This window comes from Fukomys damarensis, unplaced genomic scaffold, assembly GCF_012274545.1.
Source record: "Fukomys damarensis isolate Sample0158 unplaced genomic scaffold, DMR_v1.0_HiC HiC_scaffold_17, whole genome shotgun sequence".
Lineage (NCBI taxonomy): Eukaryota > Metazoa > Chordata > Mammalia > Rodentia > Bathyergidae > Fukomys > Fukomys damarensis.
This window is the reverse complement of record NW_022900929.1, coordinates 8,569,798-8,593,849: the sequence shown is the minus strand read 5'-3', so window position 1 is coordinate 8,593,849 and position 24,052 is coordinate 8,569,798. Positions and strand designations below refer to the sequence as shown.

General features: G+C 45.6%; 1 protein-coding gene across 1 annotated transcript in view; it reads left to right on the top strand.

Moving 5' to 3' along the window:
- Positions 1-21,928, top strand: part of Aoah (acyloxyacyl hydrolase) — a 201,426-nt gene extending 179,498 nt beyond the window's left edge. Inside the window, exons 17-22 of the mRNA XM_033764834.1 lie at positions 1,719-1,891; positions 7,861-7,919; positions 8,021-8,080; positions 9,306-9,402; positions 16,678-16,754; positions 21,178-21,928. Coding sequence (XP_033620725.1) covers positions 1,719-1,891; positions 7,861-7,919; positions 8,021-8,080; positions 9,306-9,402; positions 16,678-16,754; positions 21,178-21,306 — 595 coding nt within the window. The 3' untranslated portion in view covers positions 21,307-21,928. The remainder of the gene's footprint in view (positions 1-1,718; positions 1,892-7,860; positions 7,920-8,020; positions 8,081-9,305; positions 9,403-16,677; positions 16,755-21,177) is intronic.
- The last annotated feature ends 2,124 nt before the right edge of the window (positions 21,929-24,052 follow it).

Genomic DNA, 24,052 nt, shown 5'->3' with positions numbered 1-24,052 from the left:
GGCCAATTACCACATGCTGGGAGGCTTTAAGACAACAAAAATATATTCTCTCACTGTGCTGGAGACTAGAAGTCCAAAATCAGTGTCAGCAGGGCCAGGCTCCCTCTGGGAGCTCAGGGGAAATCTCTGCTGGCTCTTTCTATGTACACCAGCATTATCAGAAACTCTGGGTGCGTAACTGGGTCTCTCCAGTCTCCCTGTGTGTGTCAGTGTCCTCTCCTCTTCTGACAGCCCTCCTAGTCTAGTATCACCTCATCTCAACAGTAATAACAATAATAACAACAATAATAATAATAATATAAACTAATAATGTTACAATCTGAGGGGCTCTACTCAGCCACTTCAGAATCATTAGGTAAATTTGGAATTTTAAGGACTCAGAATAGAAAGCAGCTCTCTAGCATAATTCCATTTAGGTTGACAACAGGAAATTTAAAGCCTGAAGAACACATGAAAACCTCAGAGAATTGTGTAATTATTCCTTAGGGTAATGCAGGTTAGCATTCTAATTTCCATTTGGTGTGTTCTGAAATGTGTTCAGGACTCAGCTGTGCAAAAAATGAGCCATAATAGTCATATATTACTGCCAAAAATGCTAGCATCCCAATTTATCCCTTGCCTTTTAAATAGGCTGATCAAAATAGATAGATGATAGATGTAGATAAAATTTTAACACAAGTACCAGTGATGTATTTTTAGAATTTTGGATATTCCTTACTTCTGTTCTTTCCTAAACCCCTTGAAAATGAGTCAATCGCATTAAATTTAATAAATGTCTGGTGGAGGTATAGATTATCTACGTTTAGCTCCCTCATGATCACTCTTTGACTTAAATGCTTGATTTCATAACTAACATTAGCACTTTCTGTTTCTATTGAGCTTTCATTAAATTAGTGGAAAGTATAATTTAAAAATTAAAATATCCTTCACAGAGCACACCCACTACCACATAGAGAAAGACAATGATACAAAACAGAATTGTTGGTAAATAGTGTTGCTGTGATGTAGCACAGTGTAGGAATGTATTAGGACATGCATAGAAGTCCAAGTTCAGTGTGCAGAGAAGGACCATAAGCAGGATATAGTATAGACATAGACCATAACTTCATTTATCTGTGAAATTATGTTTCCCTAACTGTGATATGTGTGCCAAGTTTTAAAGACCAAGTTTCAGAGCTCAAAGCTATGAATAAATCATAAGCCAAACCAGAGCTCTTTGGTTCCTTTATGCGTAAGTCAAGATAAGTGAGCTGGTTGTGCAGGGACAACAGCCCCTAAATCTTAGAAGCATAAAGTATCAAGCACTTCCTTCCCACCCTAGCTACACGTCTATCAGGTATCACAAAGGGACTGGATCCAGCCCTCAGGGTGGAACAGCTATCTGGAACACTGCTCATAGAAAAAGAAAGAAAAAAAAAAAGAACCTTTTAGGGACTCTCACACCACCAGACCTGACCCATCTCAGTTCTGCTCACAACTCACAGCCCAAACAGTCACATGGTCCACCCAACCACAAGGGAAGCAGGAAGTACAATTTGATCATGGGCCAGAAAACCAGGAAGATTTTATAAAATAGTACCCATAACCACCACAGTATGTGTGTGTGGATACGTGTGTGTATGAGTGTGTACACGTGCCCGTGTGTGCTGTATCTTGTATTTATATGTATCCTCGATCCTTAGAATCAACTGAGACATGGTCTGTTCCTTCTCCCATAGGAGGGCTGACCCGGTCCCGGAAATGACCACTCCAGAGCAACTCTACTCCAATGTTATGCAGACCTTGAAGCACCTCGATTCCCACCTGCCTGAGGGCAGCCACGTGGTTTTACATGGCTTGCCGAATGGAACCTTTCTCTGGGAGAATTTGCATGACAGATATCATCCTCTGGGTATCCACTGGCAGATACTTTATCAATGTCCATGTGTATATGGTTGCATGTATGCAAAGACCTTCTAGGATCTGCCCAAGGCTCATCACAGAACAAGAGTCAGAGCATTGAGGGAAGAGTGCCTAGGTACAATCCTGAGGGCATTCCCCAGGCACACATGGGCAGAACCCAGTCCAGAGCCAGAAAGGATACAAGTAACTCATGAAGAATTAGGACAAATGGAAAGACTGGAGCTTAAATCAAGAGAATGGGTGCATCTCAGTGTGAGGGCCTCCTGGTGGTCAGTTAGAACTCTACAGAACCAGTCCTAAGGGCAGATGGTTCCCTGCATCTATACTCTGGCTTTAAAGTTCCCTCAGAAGCTTTCTAACAAGAGCTCTGATCCTCCAGATAGTGTGCAAAGAATGTAAAAAGGGTAGCTGCTTGTCTTAAGAAGAGCCACTATGCCAATCCTTAAAGCAACCGTGTGAGATCAGAGTTTTCACTAACTAAAATACTAGGGCTCAGACAGGTAAGGTAGTTTGTCAAGCTGAGCTTGCATGGCTAGCTCATTGTGGGAAAGCTGGGTGTGCAGGGTACTGCTTTCTCTATTCCAGAGAGCCTCCCTTCAAAATTACTAAGGGCCCACTATGTGTTGGGCAGTGCTCTGGGTACTGGATAACCAGCCATGAACACAACTGTCCAAATCCCTGCCTAGACTTAGATTACAGTGGAAACTACTCCAAAGGGTGACAGGTGACCCAGGAGGAAGACAAAGCAGGCAAGCATGCTATGAAAGCTGACCCAATCCTACCCGGGCTAAGCCCACCTCCCAGACTCCTCCCTGAGGAAACACTACCCAATTCTCGAGGACTGCAGGTGTCCTTTAACTGGCTTCTACTCTTTCCTGGGGGGACACAGTAGAGATCTGCATTCAGACTCACTCCCTTGCTGAGGAGTAAGTCTGCATCTGCTCCACTTTCCAAAAGGTATCACAAATATCATTACTGAAGCAGACCCTGTCCCACCTTGCTAGGAGAGCGTATTCCTCCTGTTCACACCCCGTGACCACGACCCCATGAGATAACACAGGGGAGAACCTCAGCCAACTCCCTGTGGGCTCAGAGCTCAACCGTGTACACTGAGAATGTCTCTTTGTCTCAAGCATAAACACTTTCATCCCCGCGGTAGAGTCCCTAATGAAATTACGAATTCCTAACTGCTAAACTGCTAAATATTTCCCATGCTAATAAATCCCTAAGGAAGGCAAGTTGAGGGGCAGAGAAATGTGCTCCAATTTACTCCTTCACACCAAGAGGGACTTCTGATGTGACTTTGGGTTCTTTTCTCATTTCAAATCCCATTCTCTTTCCATATGCCCTGCTGAGCCTGTGTCCACAAATCCTTCCCAAGATGCCATACGACTGCCTGACTTAAGAGTAATCAATAATAAGGACTCCATGCCACTTGGAAAGGCAGAGAGAAGAGGAAAAGTGGTTGAGAAAGTCAGCATCCACTTCTGCAGGTTCTCTAGGCACAGGTTCTCAGAGAGACAAAGGCCACCCCACCCTTGTCTCACACCAGGATACAAAGCCTGGGAGGGTGGAGTCTGCGGCAGCTGCTGACATCCCACAATGCATAGGACGGTGCCCTGCATTCAGCCCTTTCATAGCACAAAAAGGGGGACCAGGAAAAGATGGGACAAATGTGTCCTATATAAGCCCTAGTTTTGAAAAAAAATAAATCCAATTAGGGGAAAAGTGGAGGCCATGTAAATTTGCTGAATGTTGAAGTAATTATTCACATCCCAAATTATCCTTTCTGCCTGGTTGCCATGGGAAATAAGTGATACATTTCTTGAGTGAACATCAAGGTCCTTTCTAGAAAGAATTAGGAGGGAGAGGTGGGTTTGCCTAGCCTCCCCAGTTCCTTGAGGCTCCTCCAGGCAACTTGCAGAGGGGATACACTCTGTCTCTTCAGCTCCCCAACAGACCCAGCCTGTGTGTTCCATTCTCACAGGACAGGAGCCCATCGTGGAGTGGGGTTTCCATGCTGGACCAGCTCCTGGGTTTGGTGAAATAGATCTTGTCCCAACCAACAATCAGGCCCTGGAATCCAATGCCCAGGGCACTGTGCCAGGAGGGGGAGAGCAGGACTATTTATTTCTGTATTTGAACCCAGAAAAAAGTGGTGGTGGGACCCTGAGGACTTGCCAAGCCACCATGTAAGGGTAAAGGAAGAGTTTGGGGGCAGAGGGCTGGGGAAGAGTCCCTGGCCAGTGATACATTCTCTGTCCCCTCCCTTCCCTTCATGGGACAGTGGAACACAGCTGGTCCCTCAGCAAAGAAGAGGTGAAATGTCACAGCACCAAAATGACAGGGAGTGAAGGTCTGGAAGGGCAACAGATCCATTGCCTCACTCCTGCCAGACCACAGGGAGACAGGGCTCTTTGTACCATAGCACCACTCCTCTTCGGCCATGCTGTGAGTCTCTTCCAGCCACAGCTACCACCAAGAGTTAGAACAAGCCAAGCCCACTGTCTCTGCCAGGAAGTAGGACTCCTGGTGGGTGTTCACATCTTTCTGAGGAATTGCCGGGTAGCAAGTCCCACATGTTGGGATTCTACTTTATAAATCTTTGGGTAATAGTCAATCCTGACCAACCCCAAGCCCTCACAGCCATAATGTATGATGAAGCCAGCCATTCTAGAAAGGTGTCTGAAATGCCTTCCTGTGCTTTTGGATAAAGATGGCATAAAATGGAGTCCTTATCCTCAACTGGGAGAGAAAACACACCTCACCTGGAAAACAGAATATAAATTCTGACAGTGAAAACACGGAATGCCAAGGACAGTGGTCTGAGCCACTGGCATTCTGGGAGTTGCTCGAAGGATTATACCACAGTACCGAAAAAAGAAAAAAGAGCTAGTGTGGTGACATATGTCTGTGATCCCAGCTACCGGGCAGGCTGAGTAAGAAGGATCAAGAATTTGAGGTTAGCCTGGGCAACACAGTGAGATCTTCTTGGGAAGAGAAGAGAAGGGAAGGAAAGAGAAAATAAGGGTTAAAAAAGAAAAGAAAAGGAGTCAAGGATTGATAGTTACAAAGAAGTCTGCGAGTAAGGCTCCCTTGAAGGGTCTCTGCCACAAAGCAATTCAATATCTTGCCCCGGTTACTCTTAAATTTGAAACCAAATGTATCTGAAAATACTTTGTAATTTATATTTTGTGTTACCGGCTTTCTCCCATCTGAATTGAGGTGGTTTTGATACATTTAGAATGTAGTTCGTGAAGATATGACTGATCTTTGTTGGTACTAAGATTTTTATGGTACCTTAGATTTCAGTTTATGTTCCGAGCATTAAATAAATGTCAAAGGTTCTGCCTGAAAGAACTTGCAGAGTAGTAAGACACAAACTGGTGCTCCTAGCCAGCTGGAGTAGAATGTGCCTCTGATCTTCAGAGTGCATATGGCCTCGATTGGGCCTGGCCACAGACCCCCTACCTCACACCACACACACAGGCACGCGTGCACACACCCTGGTAACTCCTCAGGCCCTGGTACTTCCTACACAGTGTGGGACAGTCCCCTGTCTGCATCCCTGGCTCTGGGCATTCTTGATCTGCTCTCTCAACTCAAATGACTTCCTGACTAGACAGTTACAAGCAAACTTTGTTACATGTACAGCACAGAAGTGGAACAAATCCTTATAGCAGGGCTTCTCCATGTGAAAAATTACATTAAAGCAACAGGAATAATGGGAATTGTACAAAAGAAAGAGGGAATAATTAGCTGGTAGTAAGTACCAAGACAGGGAAGGAGTTTGAGAGTCATTTTTGCTTCTTCCTTTCCTTTTAAGGCACCAACCCATTGCCAGCTTCCCAAGCCGGCCTCCCTGGGGCCTAGCCAGGAGAAACAGAGAGGAAGAGCATCCCAGGAATATCTCCCACTTACCACCCACCACACCTGCTCAGCACACCCAGCAACTCACACTAAGCTTGTCCCTTTTTCCATTAGATTCTCCTGGAGCTGGTGCTGGAATGAAAGGGAGATAGAGGGGCAAGGGAAAGGTACTGGACTGGGTCTGGAGGAGGATGGTCTCATTGAAAGACATGCTGGGACCTCAGCAGGGGAACAGTAAGGAGGGTGAGAGGATCAGAATGAGCAAAGCTGTGACTGATTTAACCCCCAAGGAGCAGCCAGTGGTTAAGTTCCCAGTGTCCCTGATGCAGAACAAACTGCAGTCCCTCTGGAAGGTTGGCCAGAGGGTAATTCCTAGCCAGCCACTGAACAGGGTAAAGAGAGACAGACTATCCCTCAGGGTGAGGGGATTCATCAGAGCCAAACAGGATGCCAGGGCCCTGACCCAGCTACCTAACTCATTATGAGGTCCCTGTTCCAATGCCACAAGATGGTGGCAGATACTGGGGCAAAGGCCAGGCAGACAGAGGCAGGCAAGAGGAAATCTGCAGACCAAAGTGGGGGCAGAGTCATGTGCCTGGCACGTGGAGGACCAGCTGGGGAGTGGAGATTGAGGGGGACAGTCACTGCAGCTGGACGGGGCTGAGCCAGGCAGGGACACAAGGGGAGGGGACATTTTGCAGAAAGCCTCAAAAGAAAAGAAACAAAGTAGAGGGAAAGAAGCATCTGTGGGTAGAAGGGGGAACTTGGGAGGGGCTCAAGGCTGTGCAATGAACTCAAGGACAGGAACCAGCAGCATGGGGTCTGTCTACACTGTGGAGATGCAGAAGAGAGATCTGATGGGCTGCTGTGACTTTGATGGCAGCAATAAGGCTGTGGCTTTCCGGCCCACAGTGTCACTCACTCACACAGAGATGATGTATTTTTCAGAGATGGGCAAATTGACTCCATCTTCCAGTCTAAGCAATCTGGGGCCTAAGTGGAAAATAAGACTGTGTCCCCTCACTGCCATCTCCTCTGTGCTCTGAGACCTGTCTGATTATCTTCTTTGATTTTCTTTTCAAGTGTATGAAAAATGTTCACAGTCACAGCCTGCAGTCACTCAGCCTGCAGATCAGGGGCACCTGGGTTTTATGTGTCAGCCACAGCACAACAGGCAGCTGCCTCTGGAGTGACAAGCTGGAAGCAGGGAGAGGGCAGGAAGAGAAGATTCTGGGTCTGTGATGATGTTCAGGATGGACCTCCACATGTCTCTTTTCTCTTCATTCTGATGATGTATGTGACCTGCACCAAAACACGAGTTAGGACATTTGTACTGATTAGGGTCATATATAGGACCCTGGGAAGCCCCCAGCCCAGGACCAAGGTGGAAGGCAAGGTATGCACTGCCTCCATGCCCAGGGGTGTGTGGAGACCTCCAGGTCCACGGGCTGCAGAACACTCTACAGTTAGAGCTTGGACTGTCCTGCAAGGGCCTCAGCGCAGTATAACTGGGCCAGGCCTAGGTGCTTCATAAACTCAGAAAGAAGGATTCAATCAACTACTGGTGTGAATATTCCCCATGCCCATGGGAACTTAGCATTGCATCCCATTCCCAGGCACAAGCTGCTGCCTGCAAAGGGCTTCGTTCAAGGCACTCAGGTCCACACCAAGGCATGGGACACTTGGATTCCTTTACACTGGAGTTGAGACAAGGCCAGCCCTCTGGCCCTGTCCTCACCCAGAACAAAAGCAATATGGGCGACTCCTTCAGACCCCTCTCCAAATCAGGGTCTGAATTTGTAGGGGTGCAGAAGAAGTAAAGAATGAGTATTCTTCAAGAACAGTACTACCTGACAGGGTGACAACATCTGTATCCCAGTCTTGGGAGACTGAAGTGGGAGGATCACTTATGGCCAGGAGTTCAAGGTCAGCCTGGGCAGCATACTGAGATCCTGACTCCAAAATAAAGAAACCAAGAGAAAGAGTGGCAGGTTAGGACAAGTCCCCTGAAAGTTAGGTCACCTCCAAAGGCTCTAAATGTCACTATGTCTGAGTGCACGTGACATACTAGATCTCTCTGTTTTCTAGGCCAGCTAAACAAAGATGTGACCTATGCACAGGTGTTCTCCTTCCTGAGCTGCCTGAAGGTGAGCCCACCGACTTGCTCCAAGGCCACATCACACACACACACACACACATTTGTGACCTATCACTGTCCTTTGACCACAGTATGTTTTTCTGCCTTCAGATCAACCCCTGCCACGGCTGGATGTCCTCCAACAAGACACTCCGGACTCTCACCTCTGAGGTAAGACTGTCCCCAGCCCCTGGATCACATCTCTGATTGTTACAGTTTTCACTGGGGACAGGGTTTCTGGTGACCTAATGGTCACCAAGCTGGTGAACAGCAAGATCAAGCCAGGGTGCTCAAAGAACCTAGAGAATTTGGGGCACCCCGCTTCCCACTGCTTCTCTCTGCATCTGTCTCTCCTACATGTCTCAGTCTCTGTCTCTCCCATGCATGCACACATGTGCACGCATTCACACACACACACACACACACACACACACACACACACACTGTGCAACTTATAGAAATGCAGAGAGCTGAGCCAGTTCAGTCCTGTGTGCAACTGCCCCTCGCTAAGGTCAGTGAGGAGCTCCTCATGTCTCCAAGGGAATCCATTGTTTAAGCAAAATGCTTTGTACTTCTTTTACAGATAGCAAATAATGTTTGCAAAGGATTTATTGATTTTTTTTAAATATTCAATTAAAAAAACCACAGAGAACATAAAAATGACAAAATCTGCCCAAAACACCACGTGTATATGTACTTCCAGTATTCTCTGTATAGATAGGTATGTTTGGTTTCTCCCTTCCTAGCATGAGAACACACTTCCTCTTTTATGCATCCCAAAGATGACACATCTCATCATGATAACACAACCCTTTCAAGGGATAAAGCATATATATGAGTGCACCATGATTTATTTCAACCCTTGGTGTTAGATATATGGGTTGTTTCCAGTCCTTCGCTGTGATAAACAGCACTGTGATGAACTACCACACATACAAAGATGGATGCTTCTGAGTACATCTCTGTCTCCTTTCTCCTTAGGACAAGCTCCCATAAGAACTCATGGGGTCAAAGTGTAGGGCCAGTTTATGGGTTGGTCCCCGTTGCCAAACTACTGTCTAGGAAGGCAAAAACGACCAATGTTCTCGCCTACTCCTGCCAACATCCGACATTAGCAAGACTATTCTCAGCTTCTTTGCCAATTCCACGGGGCAGAAGTAGTGTCTTATTACCTCAAATGGCTCTGATTTGATTCCTAAGGAAAGTTAACATTTTCATATGTTCACTGGTTGTTTACATGTGCATGGAACGGAGTGTGGGGAGCTGGTCTCCGCTCACGGCTTAGAGGGAGGAAGGTGGAGTTAGGAGGGGAAGACGGATTTCTTGTTCTGCCTGAATTGTCTCATGAAAGTCCAAATCTAGGTGTCATGGAATTTTTCATTTTCCTTCTATGCAGAGAGCACAACAACTCTCCGATACACTGAAAAAAATTGCAGCCAGCGAGAAGTTTACAAACTTCGATCTTTTCTACATGGATTTTGCCTTTGAAGAAAGTAAGTCACCTGTTTTAGGTCTTGACAGAGACAGGCACAGCAGCTACCTTACGCAGCATTTGGGGCCACACAGCAAGCAGCAGGCTGGGCAGGGTTTTTCCTGCCTGCCCGGCACCAGTGCTGAGAAAAGAAAAAGACAAACCATGAACACAGTCTGAGGACTTTGGGACGTGATGTCACCTCTCTACTCCACCATCATTTTAGAGTCTCTAAAGCCAGGGACCAGTGGGAAAGAGCATTTGGCTGGAAGACTTCAGGTGCATGGAGTGTCCTACCTTGTTTTTTCAAGTATATACGTGCAGTGCCTACATAGTGACTACATTCCTCGTGGGTGGGGAATTGCTATGAGTACCTAACACAGCTTACTCCTTTTTACTTCCTCTTCCCCTCTCTTCTCTGGCCCCTCTCTCCATCTTGTGGTACTCTTCTCATTTCCAAAAGATCTATCTCCCTGCTTTCTATTATCTATCTTTTGTTTCGCTCTTTATGCATGTTTTTTGGTTTCTTGTATAAAAGAAACCATGCAACATTGAAGCTTGTGTGTCTGATATTTCACTTAACATTATGGTCTCAAGATGCACAAATTTTCCGGCAAATGACTCACGTTTGTCCTTCTTTAAGGCAGAGGAAGTACTCCATTGTTTATAAATACCACCTTTTTTTTATCCATTCATCTATTCATAGAGATACAGCCCACTTCCAAGATTTAACTATTACAAGTTGTGTTGCTATAAACGTGGAAATGCATGTGTCACTGTAACATGATGTCTTTAACTCTGTTAAAAAAGACACCTACAGGGAGAACAGCTGGGTCAAATGCAATTTCTAGTTTCAGTGTTTTGAGCAATCTCCATACCTATTTCCCTACAAGAGCTTATATTCCCACTACAAGTGCACAAGGTTTCCTTTTCTCCCCGTAGCTTCACCATCACTTTTTATTATTTCATTTTTAAATGATGGCCAATCTTCCTGTGGTAAGATGGAATCTCAGTGTTGTTCTAATTTGTATTTTTCTAATGGCCTGAGATGTTGACCTTTTTTTATGTATTTATTGCTATTTATTGGCCATTTGTATTTCTTCTGAGAAATATCTATTCATTTAGTTGCCCACTTTCTTATTGGATCTTATTTGGTAGGGGTCTAATATTTTTTAATTACATATTATAGACGTTAGTCTTGTGTCCAAGGAGTAGCTAGCAAAAAAATTTTTCCTGTTCTGTACATTGTCTCTTCATTCTGTTGGTGGTTTCCTTTGCTATGCAGAAGCCTTTTAATTTGATATGATTCCATTTGTTGATTCTTGATGATATTTCTCACCGAATTGGGGCTATGTTTAGAAAATATTTGCCTATGCCTATGTCTTCAAAAGGTTTACCTATTTTATCTTCCATCAGATTCAGTAATTCTGCTTTAATATGTATGCCTTTGATCCATTTTTATTTTAGTTTAGAGAGACATGGGTCTAAACTCGACCTTGTGCATGTGGATAGCTAGTTTTCCCAGGACAATTTGTTAAAGAGGCAGTCTTTCCTCTTGGCACCTTTGTCAAAGATCAGATGGCTGAAGGTTCCTGGGGACCTGGGGTCTTCTCTCTGGTCAGCAATCCCCTGCTTGCCCATGGGCACAACTTGGATGTGACCAATGCCATGGCAGTGCGTCTCATAGGGAAGCACCGGGTGACCTAGGGACTCAGCTGTAGTGAAGATTCCCAGGCCCCACACAAGAGGAGCCTGAACCTAAATCTGATCATAATCTCTAAGAGAGGGACCAAAGAATTGGTCCATGGCAAGGTAAACAATGCATGCCCCAGCTTTCTGGGAACAGGCTTCTTTTTTGACATCCTGTCCCGTAACTGAAAAGTGGCCTCCCAAAAACCAGCATGATGACCGAAGCTACTGATTTATCCTTTATGTCTTGACTCTGCAAATTATTATTTACTGATTGCAATCTTCCAGATTTTCATTGCTAAGCAATTTTCCTACCAGAGGAAAGCCCCCCGTTGATTGACTGCCAACTGAGATAATGCTCATGAAAAGCTTTACAGTGTGTGCAAAGGATGAAAGATTTCTCATCCGGAGTTTATCACCTCTATCCCCCACCCCCAGCCTCAGCATCAGGGATGGAAGAGATGGCCAACGTGAATTATCAAATATTACATTAGCTGGCACGCCATGTATTGTACACTCTAGTACTTCAATCCTATCATCTTTTCACAGGACTCATCTCCCTTAACTAGATTTCTTGCCTATGTGGTGGACATTTCTCTCATGGGGAGAGACATCCTGATAAATAAGCTCTCATTGTATAAATAACCTCTCATTGAAATGAGACCCTGAAGACTGGCTCATGAATTCCCAGTGTAAACCAATGCACCACTAAGTGATCTTTGGTCATCACCAACCTTGAATATAGATAAAGTTATTAAAACCACAATCATGGCTAGCATTCACACGGGACTCCTTATTTCCCAGAGTGACCCCCACCTCTGACATTTATGATCTCTGGGACTGCAGTAGCCCTCTGAGTATCTCTGACCTCTCCTTTCCACGCCTGGATGTAGGGCATCCACATCTACCTAACAAATCTCTGGAATGATCATGCTATATGTGTCACCCTAATAAATGCTATGCTTGGTACACCATCAGGAAAGAGAATGGTACCCTGACGCCCTTGTCAGTATGCAATTCTGGGTGAGAAAAACTAACACCATCTGGGCTGCTCAAAGTGCAGAATCTCAGGCCCCACCTCCACATAAGCACAATCTGCATTTCAACCCCATCCACAGGTCAACTCTCTGTCCACTGAAGTTCAATACTGGAGCTCTCCAATTCTCCACAATTAAAGGCTTCCTCAATCACTAGATCTTTGCTAAGTCCTCCATGTGCCAAGATCTGTGTAGGTGCTGGGAAAATAATTGTCAACCAAACAGAATTCTCTTCATGGAGAGTATAGAGAGAAGAGCTTTATCCTGGACACAACCCCAGCCAGCATCCTATTGGTGACATGGTGGATGGAAAGCAGACCATTGTTAGCTTTTTTTTTGTTTTCATAGCAATAATAAATACAGTTCAACAGCAGAAAGTTGGGTTAGACTGAACCAGACCTTCTACATCAACATGGCTGCAACCTTACGGGTATTGCCTCTGCTTGTAGATTTCCATTCACACTTCAAGGAACCTCCTGTTTTACAATCCATTTGCTTTAACTAGTTCTTAAGAATCAGCATGGTTGCAAGTGCAAGGTCCTGAGTTCGATCCCCAGTATCAAAAAAAAGAATCAGCATGGCTAGGCTTGATGGCACACACCTATAATCCCATCACTCTGAGAAGCTGAAACAGGAGGATTGTAAATTCGAGCCCAGCCTGGGAAACTAAGTAACTTAGTGAGACTCTGTCTCAAAATTCAAAAAAACATTTTTTAAAGAGCAGGGAATGTGCTTCAGTGCAAAGCTCCTGGGTTCAATCCCTAGTATCACAGAAAGGAAGGAAGGAAGGGGGCAGGGTGGGGGGAGCAGGAAGGGAAGGAAAGGGAAAGGAAGGAAGTATGAAGATCAGGCTTTGATCCAGTATCTTCCTGGTCTTCCCACATGAAGTCAGAGGGCACACACTTGGGATGACATGTGGACACAGTGAAAGCAAGAGTGGAGACAGAAGGAAAGTGCCCTGGGCCCTGCCTAATGAACATCTGATACATTGGCCTCCATCTAATGGCTAGATGCTACAATGTCTACTGCGGAAATAGCTAGAACTTTTATCTGATTTTCAGAAACTGTTGTAATGTCTTTGACTTAGGCCCAAGTTACAACACACTTAACTTAAAATTTTAGCCTTGTCCCGAGTTGATGGAGGGGTCCTTTGCTGCTCAGTCCATCACTGTGGTTGACCTCCCAGCCTGCTCAAGCATCTCTTCTGTCTACCCTGCTCCTCCCTGCACAGGAGAGAAAAATGTCCTTTCACTGCCAAGGGTGTTTTCCCACTGACAGGTTAAATATCCCTCCAGCAGCCCTCAGCCAACCACACAACTTGATTGGGACGGTCCTCATTCTGGCCTCCCAGGTAGCATTTTTGCAAAGACTGCAATTGACTTAGCGCTGCCAACCACACTGCCAGATTCTCTTTAGAATCCATGCTAGTATTGCTATGCTTCAAAGAGCTACCAAGTGCCTGCTGACTCTTCCTCCGCCATTTCCATCACACCTTTGAAACACTGATTAGTAGGATTTCTCTGACTTCACAGATCAAGAAAATACATTATGCCCTGAATCCCCACAGATGGTCTGAGACTATTACAGAAATTTAACTCTGGTCTTATGAGGAGCAAACGGAAATTTCTTGCCCTGTTGAAAACGATGGTCACAGGTAGGAGAGAAAGTGACCAGCTTATCTTGTACCCTGGATTATAGCTGCCACTCTCGAATCACCAGAGGACAGAAAGGCTCCTGAGAGTTGAGCTTCATCCTTCAGTTTTTTAAAAAGGATCATTCTGTTTATTAATAGTGAAGGTACAGATAAACACTTACACCCTTTTCTGTGAGTGACTGGACTACCTTTACATTTTACAATCCCGATGTCTGCTCCTATACAGTAACCAGTGCCCTCAAGACACAATGATCATATGAGAAAATGATGTTTTGCTCAGTGAAGAGACTGACTGAGGATTTGGAAATCTTGTGGCTTTTTCTTTTAATACCTATTGTATTATTTTATGGAGGAAGACGGTTCTTCTACAGGCTGGACTCCCTTGGTCTACTAATCAGGAGAGAGATAGGGCTGGGTAGGGAGGAATAAGTTTCCTGGGAAGGAGGTGTATGTTATCATCGATATATCGCTTTTAATTACCAGAGTCTGGTGATAATAAAAAATGGCCCTCCACCACTGGCCCTCATCCCAGCTCATATCCCTGTTGCAAGGCAAAAATGTGGCAGATAAGCCAATATGGCTGTGCATGTCTGTAACGAGGCTGAGGCAAGAGGGTCAAATGTTTGAGTTAAGCTTGAGCAGCTTAGTGATTTAGTAAAACACTCTCTCAAAATTTTTTTTTAAAATGTGTTTTTAAGGGCTGGGGATGTAGCTTAAGGCAAAGGTCCTGGGTTTAACCCCTGGTACTTCAAAAATAATAACAAGCATAACAACAATAAGAATTTAACTTAGCAAATGTATATCCCCTCTTTTCTTTATGCTTTTGTTCTCGTGTTCTCTTCTCATAACACCCACCATTACGGAACTGTCCAAACCTCCAAAGGGCATAGGAAGGAATGACCATACCTTCTCCCTTTGAAAGAACTCACTCATCCTGATTAGGAGGAAACACACAGGATTGTCCTCTGTCGGCCCCATGAGGATCACTGCCAACATATCTAAGGGCCAAGTTTTTAGTTTGTAGTTTGTGACATACAATTTATATCAAAATGAAGATAGCCTAGAATAACTTCCAGCCCAGGTGCCAAAAATGAACCATGTGCAAGGAAACTCACATAGAATCGAGTCAGCCTTTTCCAACATGGAGCTATTAGTAAACAGTTCTCCATGGAACACAGTCTTGGCTTCCTTGCATTTCCTCAAGAAGCTCAAATCTGCTTTATCCTCTGGGGTTTCAAGATCTCCTGGTCACCCTAATCCTTTTCCCTTGGCCACAGAAGCCTTAGGTATTGAGGGAATTTATCCTTTAACCTTCTCTAGAAACACAGAAAGTTATAAAGTCTGTGTAAGGCTTCCTCCCCAACAGGACCAGAGGACATCAGGGGGTCCGGGTAAGTCACAGCTTGCTGTGTGTCACGCAAACAGGTGACCTCGCCTTGTCCTTCACCACCCAACTCTGCCCCCTCCCTTCAGGCTCTGTCTGAGGTCTGGATGGGGTTCCTTTCCCACTGCTTGGTCTTTTCAGCCTTGCTTGGGAATTTCTCTATATCTGCCTTAGGCAGCTCCGGCTCCTATAATTAAACACTAAAAGCTGAGTGCCTTCTAAACAGAGTTGGATTTCTTACCAATCTGACAGAAGACTAGGATCCAGCATGATCGGGTGTGCATAGGGTCCTCTTTGAAGCTGCAGACTGCCAACTTCATGCATTCCCATGTGGCAGAAAGAGCAAGACAATCTCCCTGGAGTCTCCTATTTTTCGTCATTTTTATTTTTCATTAGTATGTATTTTGAAGCATGTAATGATTACACTCATCATGGGGAGTTGGTACATGTGCATAACACATCTTAATTCTTTTTACTTCCCCTTCCTCTCCCTCCATCTTTCAGTACCCTTCTCATTCGCAAAAATCAGGCTTCCCTTGTACAATCAGAGGCCCCATAGCACCTCCACCCTCCCTGGGCAAGATGGGGAGGAGAGAAAAGCGGCAACCTCTGGCCTCTCTTTCATTTTCTGGGGCAAGAAAAGAACTGCAAGTCTCTCAGCTGTGCTTCCTGTGCTCAATGAACACCAGGACAGCAGGACAGGAGCCAAGCAGGGAACAGACATCTCTGAGTGTCTGCTGGGGCTGCCCAGGGCACATGGCATTTCCCTGGGGAGCCCTCACCAGCGTGGGTACCGCACCGTGGAGTTCACTGCATCGTTGCCTTGGTGTGACTGTCCCTGTTGAAGGGCAGTTTTATTGCTTTGTGTCCCATTGGGGTTCCCATTTCCCCTTCAGCCATGCTCTCTAAATGCAATGGTGAGACAATTTTATGCAACTGTATTATGACATGCTGCCCGGTGGCTCAAGGTGATCATTTGACGCAGGCAGGCAGTGTCTGCCTGTGGCAGTCCAGGAGAGAAAATGTTAACAAAATGCTAAGATTTAACCTCCTGCAGAATTGTGCGACCAGGACTCAGAGAAACGAGAGGGACTGAAATGTGTTAGAGCGTAATTTTCCTTCTCCTCTCCCTGCTACACAAACTACATTCATCTAGTGCTGTCATGCATTCTCTTTCTGAGTTAGAAAAGGGAAATAGAGCCAGGCATGGTGGCACATTCCTGTAATCCCAACACTTGGGAGGCTGAGGCAGGAGGATTATGATTTTGAGGCCAGCCTGGGATACATAATGAAACCTTGTCACAAAACAAACAAACAAAATGAAAGATAGAAAGTGAAAATGCATCACACCATAGGATATTTTCGGTCCAGAAAGATCCGAGCCCTAGACAACACCTCAGAGGTGGCCATAAGGCTGATTTCAGGGTCCTGGGAGACAGGGACAATGCCGGTGACGCCTCGCATGGTCCTTGCCTGGCGATGGGCTGTGCCTATGCCTGCATGTGTAACACCTCCCTTCTGTATGTGCCGCAGTCATAGAAGAGTGGTGGAGACGAGGTGGGCAGCCCTGGCAGCTCATTGAGCCTGTGGATGGATTCCACCCCAACGAGGTGAGCACATCACAGAGGCTGCCGCGGGCCGCCTGTGTGGTTATTTCTTTTTTTTTAACACATTGATGTGTTTGCTTTGATCCTGTTTTACTCCAGAAATGGTATGAGGCAATGTACCTACATAAAAGACAGAAAAACTGAATCAAAATGAAGCGAAAATCAGGGGGGAGGGCAAAGGAGGTAGAAATTACAGCTGGATTCCTGACTTCGTTCTACACTTCGGAGACTGTGAGAAGCAGTTCAGAGAAAACAGTTCCCTGCACAACCTGCTCTGGGCTTGCTAGCGGCCAAACAAAAAGGCTTTGGTGCCAAAGGGGCCTGGTGTCCTGTGAACTTGTGGAGAGTAACTACCTTGGGGGAATTTGCTTGCAGAACTGGGGTCCCACCCAGAAAAGCACTCCTGGTGCGTAACAATGGGGTTAGGCCAAAAAGTGCAGCTTAATATGAACACTGTCCTCTCAAGGGAGGAGAAATTCTGAAAGCTGTGTGGTGGCTGTTGACATGGACCTGTCCGAGAAACTTCACCACTTTTCTACCCTCCACCCCTCTCCCCATCCTGGGGAGGTCAAAGGCTACAAGTAAAACCTGAAAAAACCCACAAAAGCTTAAATAAAGCAATGGTCTGTTATATCATCCTGCTTTGACACCCTTACTATGGGAATTTCAAAGAAGAGCAAGACAGTCCCTGTGGACCAAGGATCACTGACTGCATTGTGTCAGCACTGGTAAGAATTCTGGCCTACTGAGCCACCACACTCTGTCTGACATGGTCTCACCTAAAGGGAGGATGGCACTAGCCAGAAGTCGCGGCCATCTGGCCTCTGTGCAGCCAATCGAGGCCCTGCAATAGCACAGAGCCCATCAAGCCAGTGAAATAGGCTCCTTATTACTCAGACGCTTTATCCAAACCTCAGGGAGAGGTGCTTGAGCTTTGCAGAATCCTTGATTCTCATTTCTTTTCTTAAATCTCCTTGGCCAAAATGGGCCCATCTGCTGAGTTGGCTCAGTAAATCCAATGAAAGCCACCAATGTTGGCCTCTCGTCATCCCTGTAAGTACACAATGAGCGTTGGAAGTGGTGGGGCCCAAACTATAGCACACATTCTGATGTGTTGGGGTTAGATGGGAGCTAGCCCTGCCTTCAGGGTCTACCCAGTAGGTTGGTAGAGGAGCCCTGTAATAATCGTGTTCAGTGAGGCAGAAGCACACCGCCAACCCTGTCCTACAAGCTTGTCCTTAATGCCAAATGGATAGAGCAGCAGCAGGTTAAAAGGAAAATGGTCATCTCCTGCAGGTGTTGAGCTATGAAAGATGATGGTGATTCTGCCCTAATCCCAGTAAAAAGAAAAAGTAGACATTGAAGAGTTTGCTCTGGAAGGAAAAGGAAGATAAAAACAACTTTCAGGACTCTTGAGCTAATTATACTTTTTAAAAAATAAAACAATCAAGGGACCAAGCAGCGAGGACAAGAAGGCAAGTTCTTGTCACACAGATTTCATTCAAGAAACCCAACTCCAGTACATCTATCCATCTCAGATTCCCAGCAGTGTCCACGAGGAGAGAGGCTGTGCACAATCCCTAGGCATTGAGCAGTTCAATAAAAGATCACACTCTATGACAAGAAGCTGACAGGGTGGACTCAGAAACCGCTCTGGCTTCACTGCACGGTGAAATGTTTACATGACACTGCACGAGACAGTCTTTTAACTCTCAAGGAAGAAGCCTGGAAGGGCCCATTGCTGTGACCTGGAAGACCCCAAGTCACTAGGACTCCTCTCCCCATTGTCCTGTAGGACTTGGCCTCATCCCGCACCTGTTTCCAGGAGGGTGAGCACAGAAGGTGAACCAGGCAGCCCAGAGTCTTCCTGCTCTGTGAAGTTGAGTGCCTGTCCCCTGTCCTCCAGACAAATGCCAGGGAGATGTGCACCTAATGTTTCCAACTGTGCGAGACCTTTGCTTGCTTCTGTCTCTCTGATGGGACAGCATGCCTGGAAAGAAACAATAAAGATCTACCTCCACAGTAACACAAGTCAACACAGAAACGTGTTGGAAATAGAGACCACAATAAATAAGAGTCAAGTCTGGACCACAGATTAGACTGCTACATGCCTCTTCCAGCACTCACAGAACTGTTTATGAGAAAGAGTTAATATCACTGGTGCCTAATGCATCAAAAAGAACAGGCTATAAAACGATACTCACAGAGGGATCTACTTTGTGTGTGTGTGTGTGCATGTGCGTGCGTGTGCGTGTGTCTAGAAAATCTATACCCAATGTTGGAAGAGCCTACCTCTCTAATTGCAGATACTCTAAGTCGGTTTGCCTCCCTTTGCTTAATTTTCTCCTTCAGTGTTCCTAGAATGACCAGGTGCTGCTTTTGTACGTTAAACTCTGGATAAAGAAGCACAAAAGAATCTGTGTTCAAGAAACCCTGGGGTGTAAGGGGAGCTATGCCTCGCCCCATGTGGTGTCCCACAGGAGGGGGGACAAGAGACAGGTCATACAAGGAGTCCCCAGAGGTGCCCAGCAAATCTGAGTGAAGCAAATAAGTGAATAAATGATTTTAGCGGATCACTGGATCCTAAGTTGCTGGTCTAGCAACAACCTTGCCACTCTCATGTTAGACCCAGTATTTTAGCAGCGCCCGCTCATAAATATTTTTATCTCAGTTAGAGTGACAGCCAACTAATTGCTTTCAAAACAGTTACCAGAAGCTCAAGCTCCTGCATATTCCTTCCCTCCCCTGACCCTCGCCCCTCTCTCCTCATTACCATAGATAGGGAAGTAAATGCCCACAGATGCCTTGGGAACTGCGTAATTACTAGGAAGACAGCTTAGGTTTATCGACTTGAATGCAAAGAAAAAAGAGCCAGTAATTTTCCACAGACCTGGTGGCAGCCTCTTTTGTCGAGAAACGTCAGGAAAAACTGCTCCAAGACTAGGCCTCTGTCTACAAAGACATCAATGACTCCGCGTGGCAGAGGAGCCAGCCTTTCCTAGGAAAGGGCCCAGTGTGACAGGCAGCCTCAGACTTGCTCCCACTCTGAAGTCCTGTACAAAGAAGAGTGTGTGTGTGCGTGTGTGTGTGTGTGTGTGTGTGTGTGTAGGGATGGGAGTGTTAGATACGGTGTGAAAGTGACCAGGATCGTATGTTTGGTCGGATGGAATTTCAGAGCTTCAGAAAGCTCAGGAACACATCAAAACACTGGGGATATTTGCATTCAGTGAACCAATCAGTTGTCATTTTTTTCTAACTACTAAAACATGGCACCTGATGACAGACTTCAGATCATTGCCCCCAGCCCACTTGTTGTACAAATGAGAGGGACCAGGGAGTGTGAGGGGGCCACAGAAATCAGACAACACTGCTGACCAGAATGGGGCACTGTGAGCCCCCCAGAGACAGGGTCCTTGTGCTTTAGAATAAGTCGGGGACACCTGTCCCCAACAAAGCATCCCCATCCGAGGCCTTCAGCAATCTCATTCCTCTCATAGTCGGGTATTAAAAACCACTGCTGAGACGCAGCCACTGGGGGCCAGGCCAGGCGTGTGCTGAATGGGGGTGTCTTGTGCAGAGAATGAGCCTCCTCAGCACAGGGCGTCGTGAGGAGCAGGCAGCCAAGACTGGGTCCCGCTGACATCCTGGATCACACTGCCTCCAGGGACCCCCAGCAGCGCCTATCCTACCTCATCCCTCACCAACTCCTTCAAAGTTCGGTATCTGAGAGGACCTGCTGCCTACACCCTGGGGTCCGGGGGCCTCATTGGGCAGGTGTACAAGTTCCTCGAGGGAAGGGTTCGTCACATCTTCCCCAAATTCCCCAGCTGCAGCTGAGGGCAGCTGTCCATAGATGATGCAGAAGATTCCTAAGAAAGTGTGTGTGTTATTTAATCCCAAGCAAAAACTTTTTGCAGATTTAGCAGCTGAAAATAATGCACATTGATCCTCTTGCCATTTCTGTGCGTCAGAGCTTCATTAAATCTCACAAAACCAAACTCAAAGTGGCTCATCCAGAGACTTCACTGGGGAATAACTGAGTTCAGACTCACTTGGGAGGTGGACAGATTCATTCCCTTGAGGCTAAAGTCCCAGCTTGTTGCTTGATGTCAGTGGGAAGTCACCCTCAGCACGGGGACATAGGGCTTCCCATCAGCCCAGCAAGAAGTCTCCAGCTGACGAGGCCATGTCCCCCCTAATGTGGCAGAATGGCTAAAGTGACATCCGTTCCCCATCACTTATATTGGTTAGGACAGAGTGACAGGTCCCCCAACCCCTGCCTGGTATCAAGGGAAGGGAATCACGGAGACATGAGTTAGGGCTCACAGAGACAATGCTAGAGTCCAGCTGTTTCATCAAGTGTTGCCGGACAAGTGTTCACTCTCGGTAATTCCCTTTTCTTTGCCCATTGGGCTGTCTCTTGCAGGTGGCTTCATTGCTGTTAGCAGACCTTTTCTGGAAGAAGGTGCAGCTCCAATGGCCCCAGGTCCTGGGAAAGGAGAATCCATTCAATTCCCAGATTGAGCAAGTGTTTGGAGACCAAGGGGGGCACTGAGTAGCTCTCCTGGGCAGCATAAACCTGGACAAATGCACTCCACGGCCCACCCTGGAGGCTGCCATCAGGGTCCATGGGATCCTTTCCTAGAATTTTTGCAAAGCACCCCACTTTTGATTCAGAGCACAGCAGAATGGCAATGTGATGCTTTATGCTTCCGGCCAGCTGCACCTGAAATAACCTTTAATAGGGGACTTTGAGGACCTTCCAGTCAAGGGCATATCTGTGCCCTTAGACAGTTATTTGTTGCTAAAGGAGCTTCTAAAAACACAGATGCCACAGAGACAGACAGACAGACAGACACATACACTCTGGTGAGGGAGGCTTCAGCATGGCTAGGCAAGCTGGGACACTGCATAGGAGGACTGCCAAGGACCCTCACAAGCAGGGACAGCCCAGGTTCCACGCATCCACTTTCAAAAAAGAATACAAAACCATAAATAAAAAAATTAGGTACAAACTTGAGTAGTTATTTACAAGGAGAAAAGAAGCATAACCAATTACAAACCTTTAAAAGTCATCAAGTACATAAGCCTGCAAAGTCCATAGAAATGAACATTTTTTTCTTTAAAAGTTTTTCTTGCATTCTTTACCTGCATAATCTGATTGCTTCTTCCTTACAACAATGATTTAGTGATATCATTGCCTGTAGAAAGAATTAAAAAATAAAATTTGTTGCTTCTTATTGATAGTTTAAAAGCCTTTCTTTCAACTTTCTTTCTTTCTTTCTTTTATATAAATCATAATTGGTGAAACTGTAAATTTTCAGGATTGTTGTCACCATGGATAGACCTCTATCATATATCCTTTGGCTGTTGTTTTGATTTGTTTTTGTGTTTGTTTTTTGTTTTGTTTGTTTTTTTGGTGTTTTTTTTTTGTTTGTTTGTTTTTGAGAGAGCTTCACTACGTATCCCAGGCTGGACTCAAACTCTCAATCCTCCTGCCTCATCTTCCCAAGTGCTGGGATTACAGGCACGGCCCAATATGCCCACCTTCAAATTCCCTTTGGAAGTTAGCTGTTAAAGACCCACTGCCTTTTGTAGTTGAATCAACCCTCTTTATCACCTGTCTGCACCTGTGAATTCAAACAGCTGCAGTTCAAAAATATTTGAAAAAACCTCGCCCATACTGAACACATACAGCCATATGGGTCATCATTTCCTAAACAATACAGTACAACCACTATTTGCATGGCATTTACATTGTATAAGAATATTCTGGGTCTTAAAAAGCTGCATGTATTAAAGGCTTGGTCTTCTGCTTCATGTTATTGGGAGGAGGTGAGAATTTTGAGGGGCCTGGGAGGAGGTTTGAGGTTGCTGGGCTGTGCCCTCAATGGGAATTGCAGGTCCCCAGCCAGCTTCCTCCTCTCTTTTGTACTCAGCCATGAGGCGAGTGGGCCTCCTCCACCACACGCACCTGCCAGGCCCGGAGCAACGGAGCCAATCACTCATGTATTGGAATCTCCAAAATAAACCCTTCTTCTTTTTAAGTTGATTTGCTTGGATATTTCCTATAGTAATAGAAAACTGACCAATACATGCAGTTTAAGTTTATGTGTTGGACAGCTTTCTATTACCAAAGAAAGGCTTTCTATTACAAAGAAAGGTTTGTTTTGGCTCACAGATTTAGAAGTTTTAGCCTGTCATCACTTGGCCCTGTTGTTTGAAGCCTATGGTGGCATAAGACATCATGGCAGCAAAAGCATGTGGCAGAGGAAGCCTCTTCATATTACAGGAAGCAAAAAGAGAGAGGCGGGAGTGGAGTTCCACTATTTCCTTCAAAGACACACCTCCAATGACCTCACTTCCTCCCACTAGGCCCTGCCTTTTAAAGGTCCATCACCTGCCTGTAGGGCCATAGGCTGGGATCCATCCTGTACTACATGGGCCTTGCGGGGAGGGTGAAATCTAATCTATGGTAGTTTAGGTTGATATTTATGTGGTTCACAGTCATTTCTGTGCCCAGTTAGGTCACTGTTAGTTCTTGTCCCCCAGCATGGGGATAAAGTTGTAGGGCTGGTGGTCAGGTCTCACTCAATGTGAGAGTATGTGCGGGTCAAGAAAGAGAAATAAGACTGGAGAGGTCCAGAGTCAGAAACTGGTCAGTGTCAGTCAGTGCTGTTATCATCAACTGTGCACTGTGCACTGTGCACTGTGCACTGGGAGCAGGAGATGTGGTTTGCACTCCTACCTCATCCTTGACAAAGGAGCCAACCATCCTCATTGGAGGAAAGACAGCCTCTTTAATAAACGGTGCTGGAAAAACTGTATTTCACCCTGCCAGAGATTAAAACTAGACCTCTATCTTTCACCATGCACTAAACTAAAATCCAAGTGAATTAAAGATCTAAATATTAAAACAGAAACACTAAACTTGCTGGAAGATAAGCTACGTAGAACTCTTGCAGATATTAGCATAGGAAAAGACTTTAGGAACAAATCCCCAGTAGCACAGGAACTAGCACAAAGAATCAACAACTGGGATCTCATCTTATTAAAAAGCTTCTGCACTGCAAGAGAAATCACCAACACAGCTAAGAGACAAGCTATGATGTGGGAAAAAAATTTTACCAGCTGTTCCTCAGACAAAGGACTATCACCTAGAATATGTAAAGAACTCAAAAAAAAAAAATCAGACCCCCCCAAAATATAAAGACCCAATTCAAAAATGGGCATTTGAAATGAATAGATATTTCTCAGACAAAGAAGTAAAAGCAGCAAGTAAATATATGAAAAAACGTTCC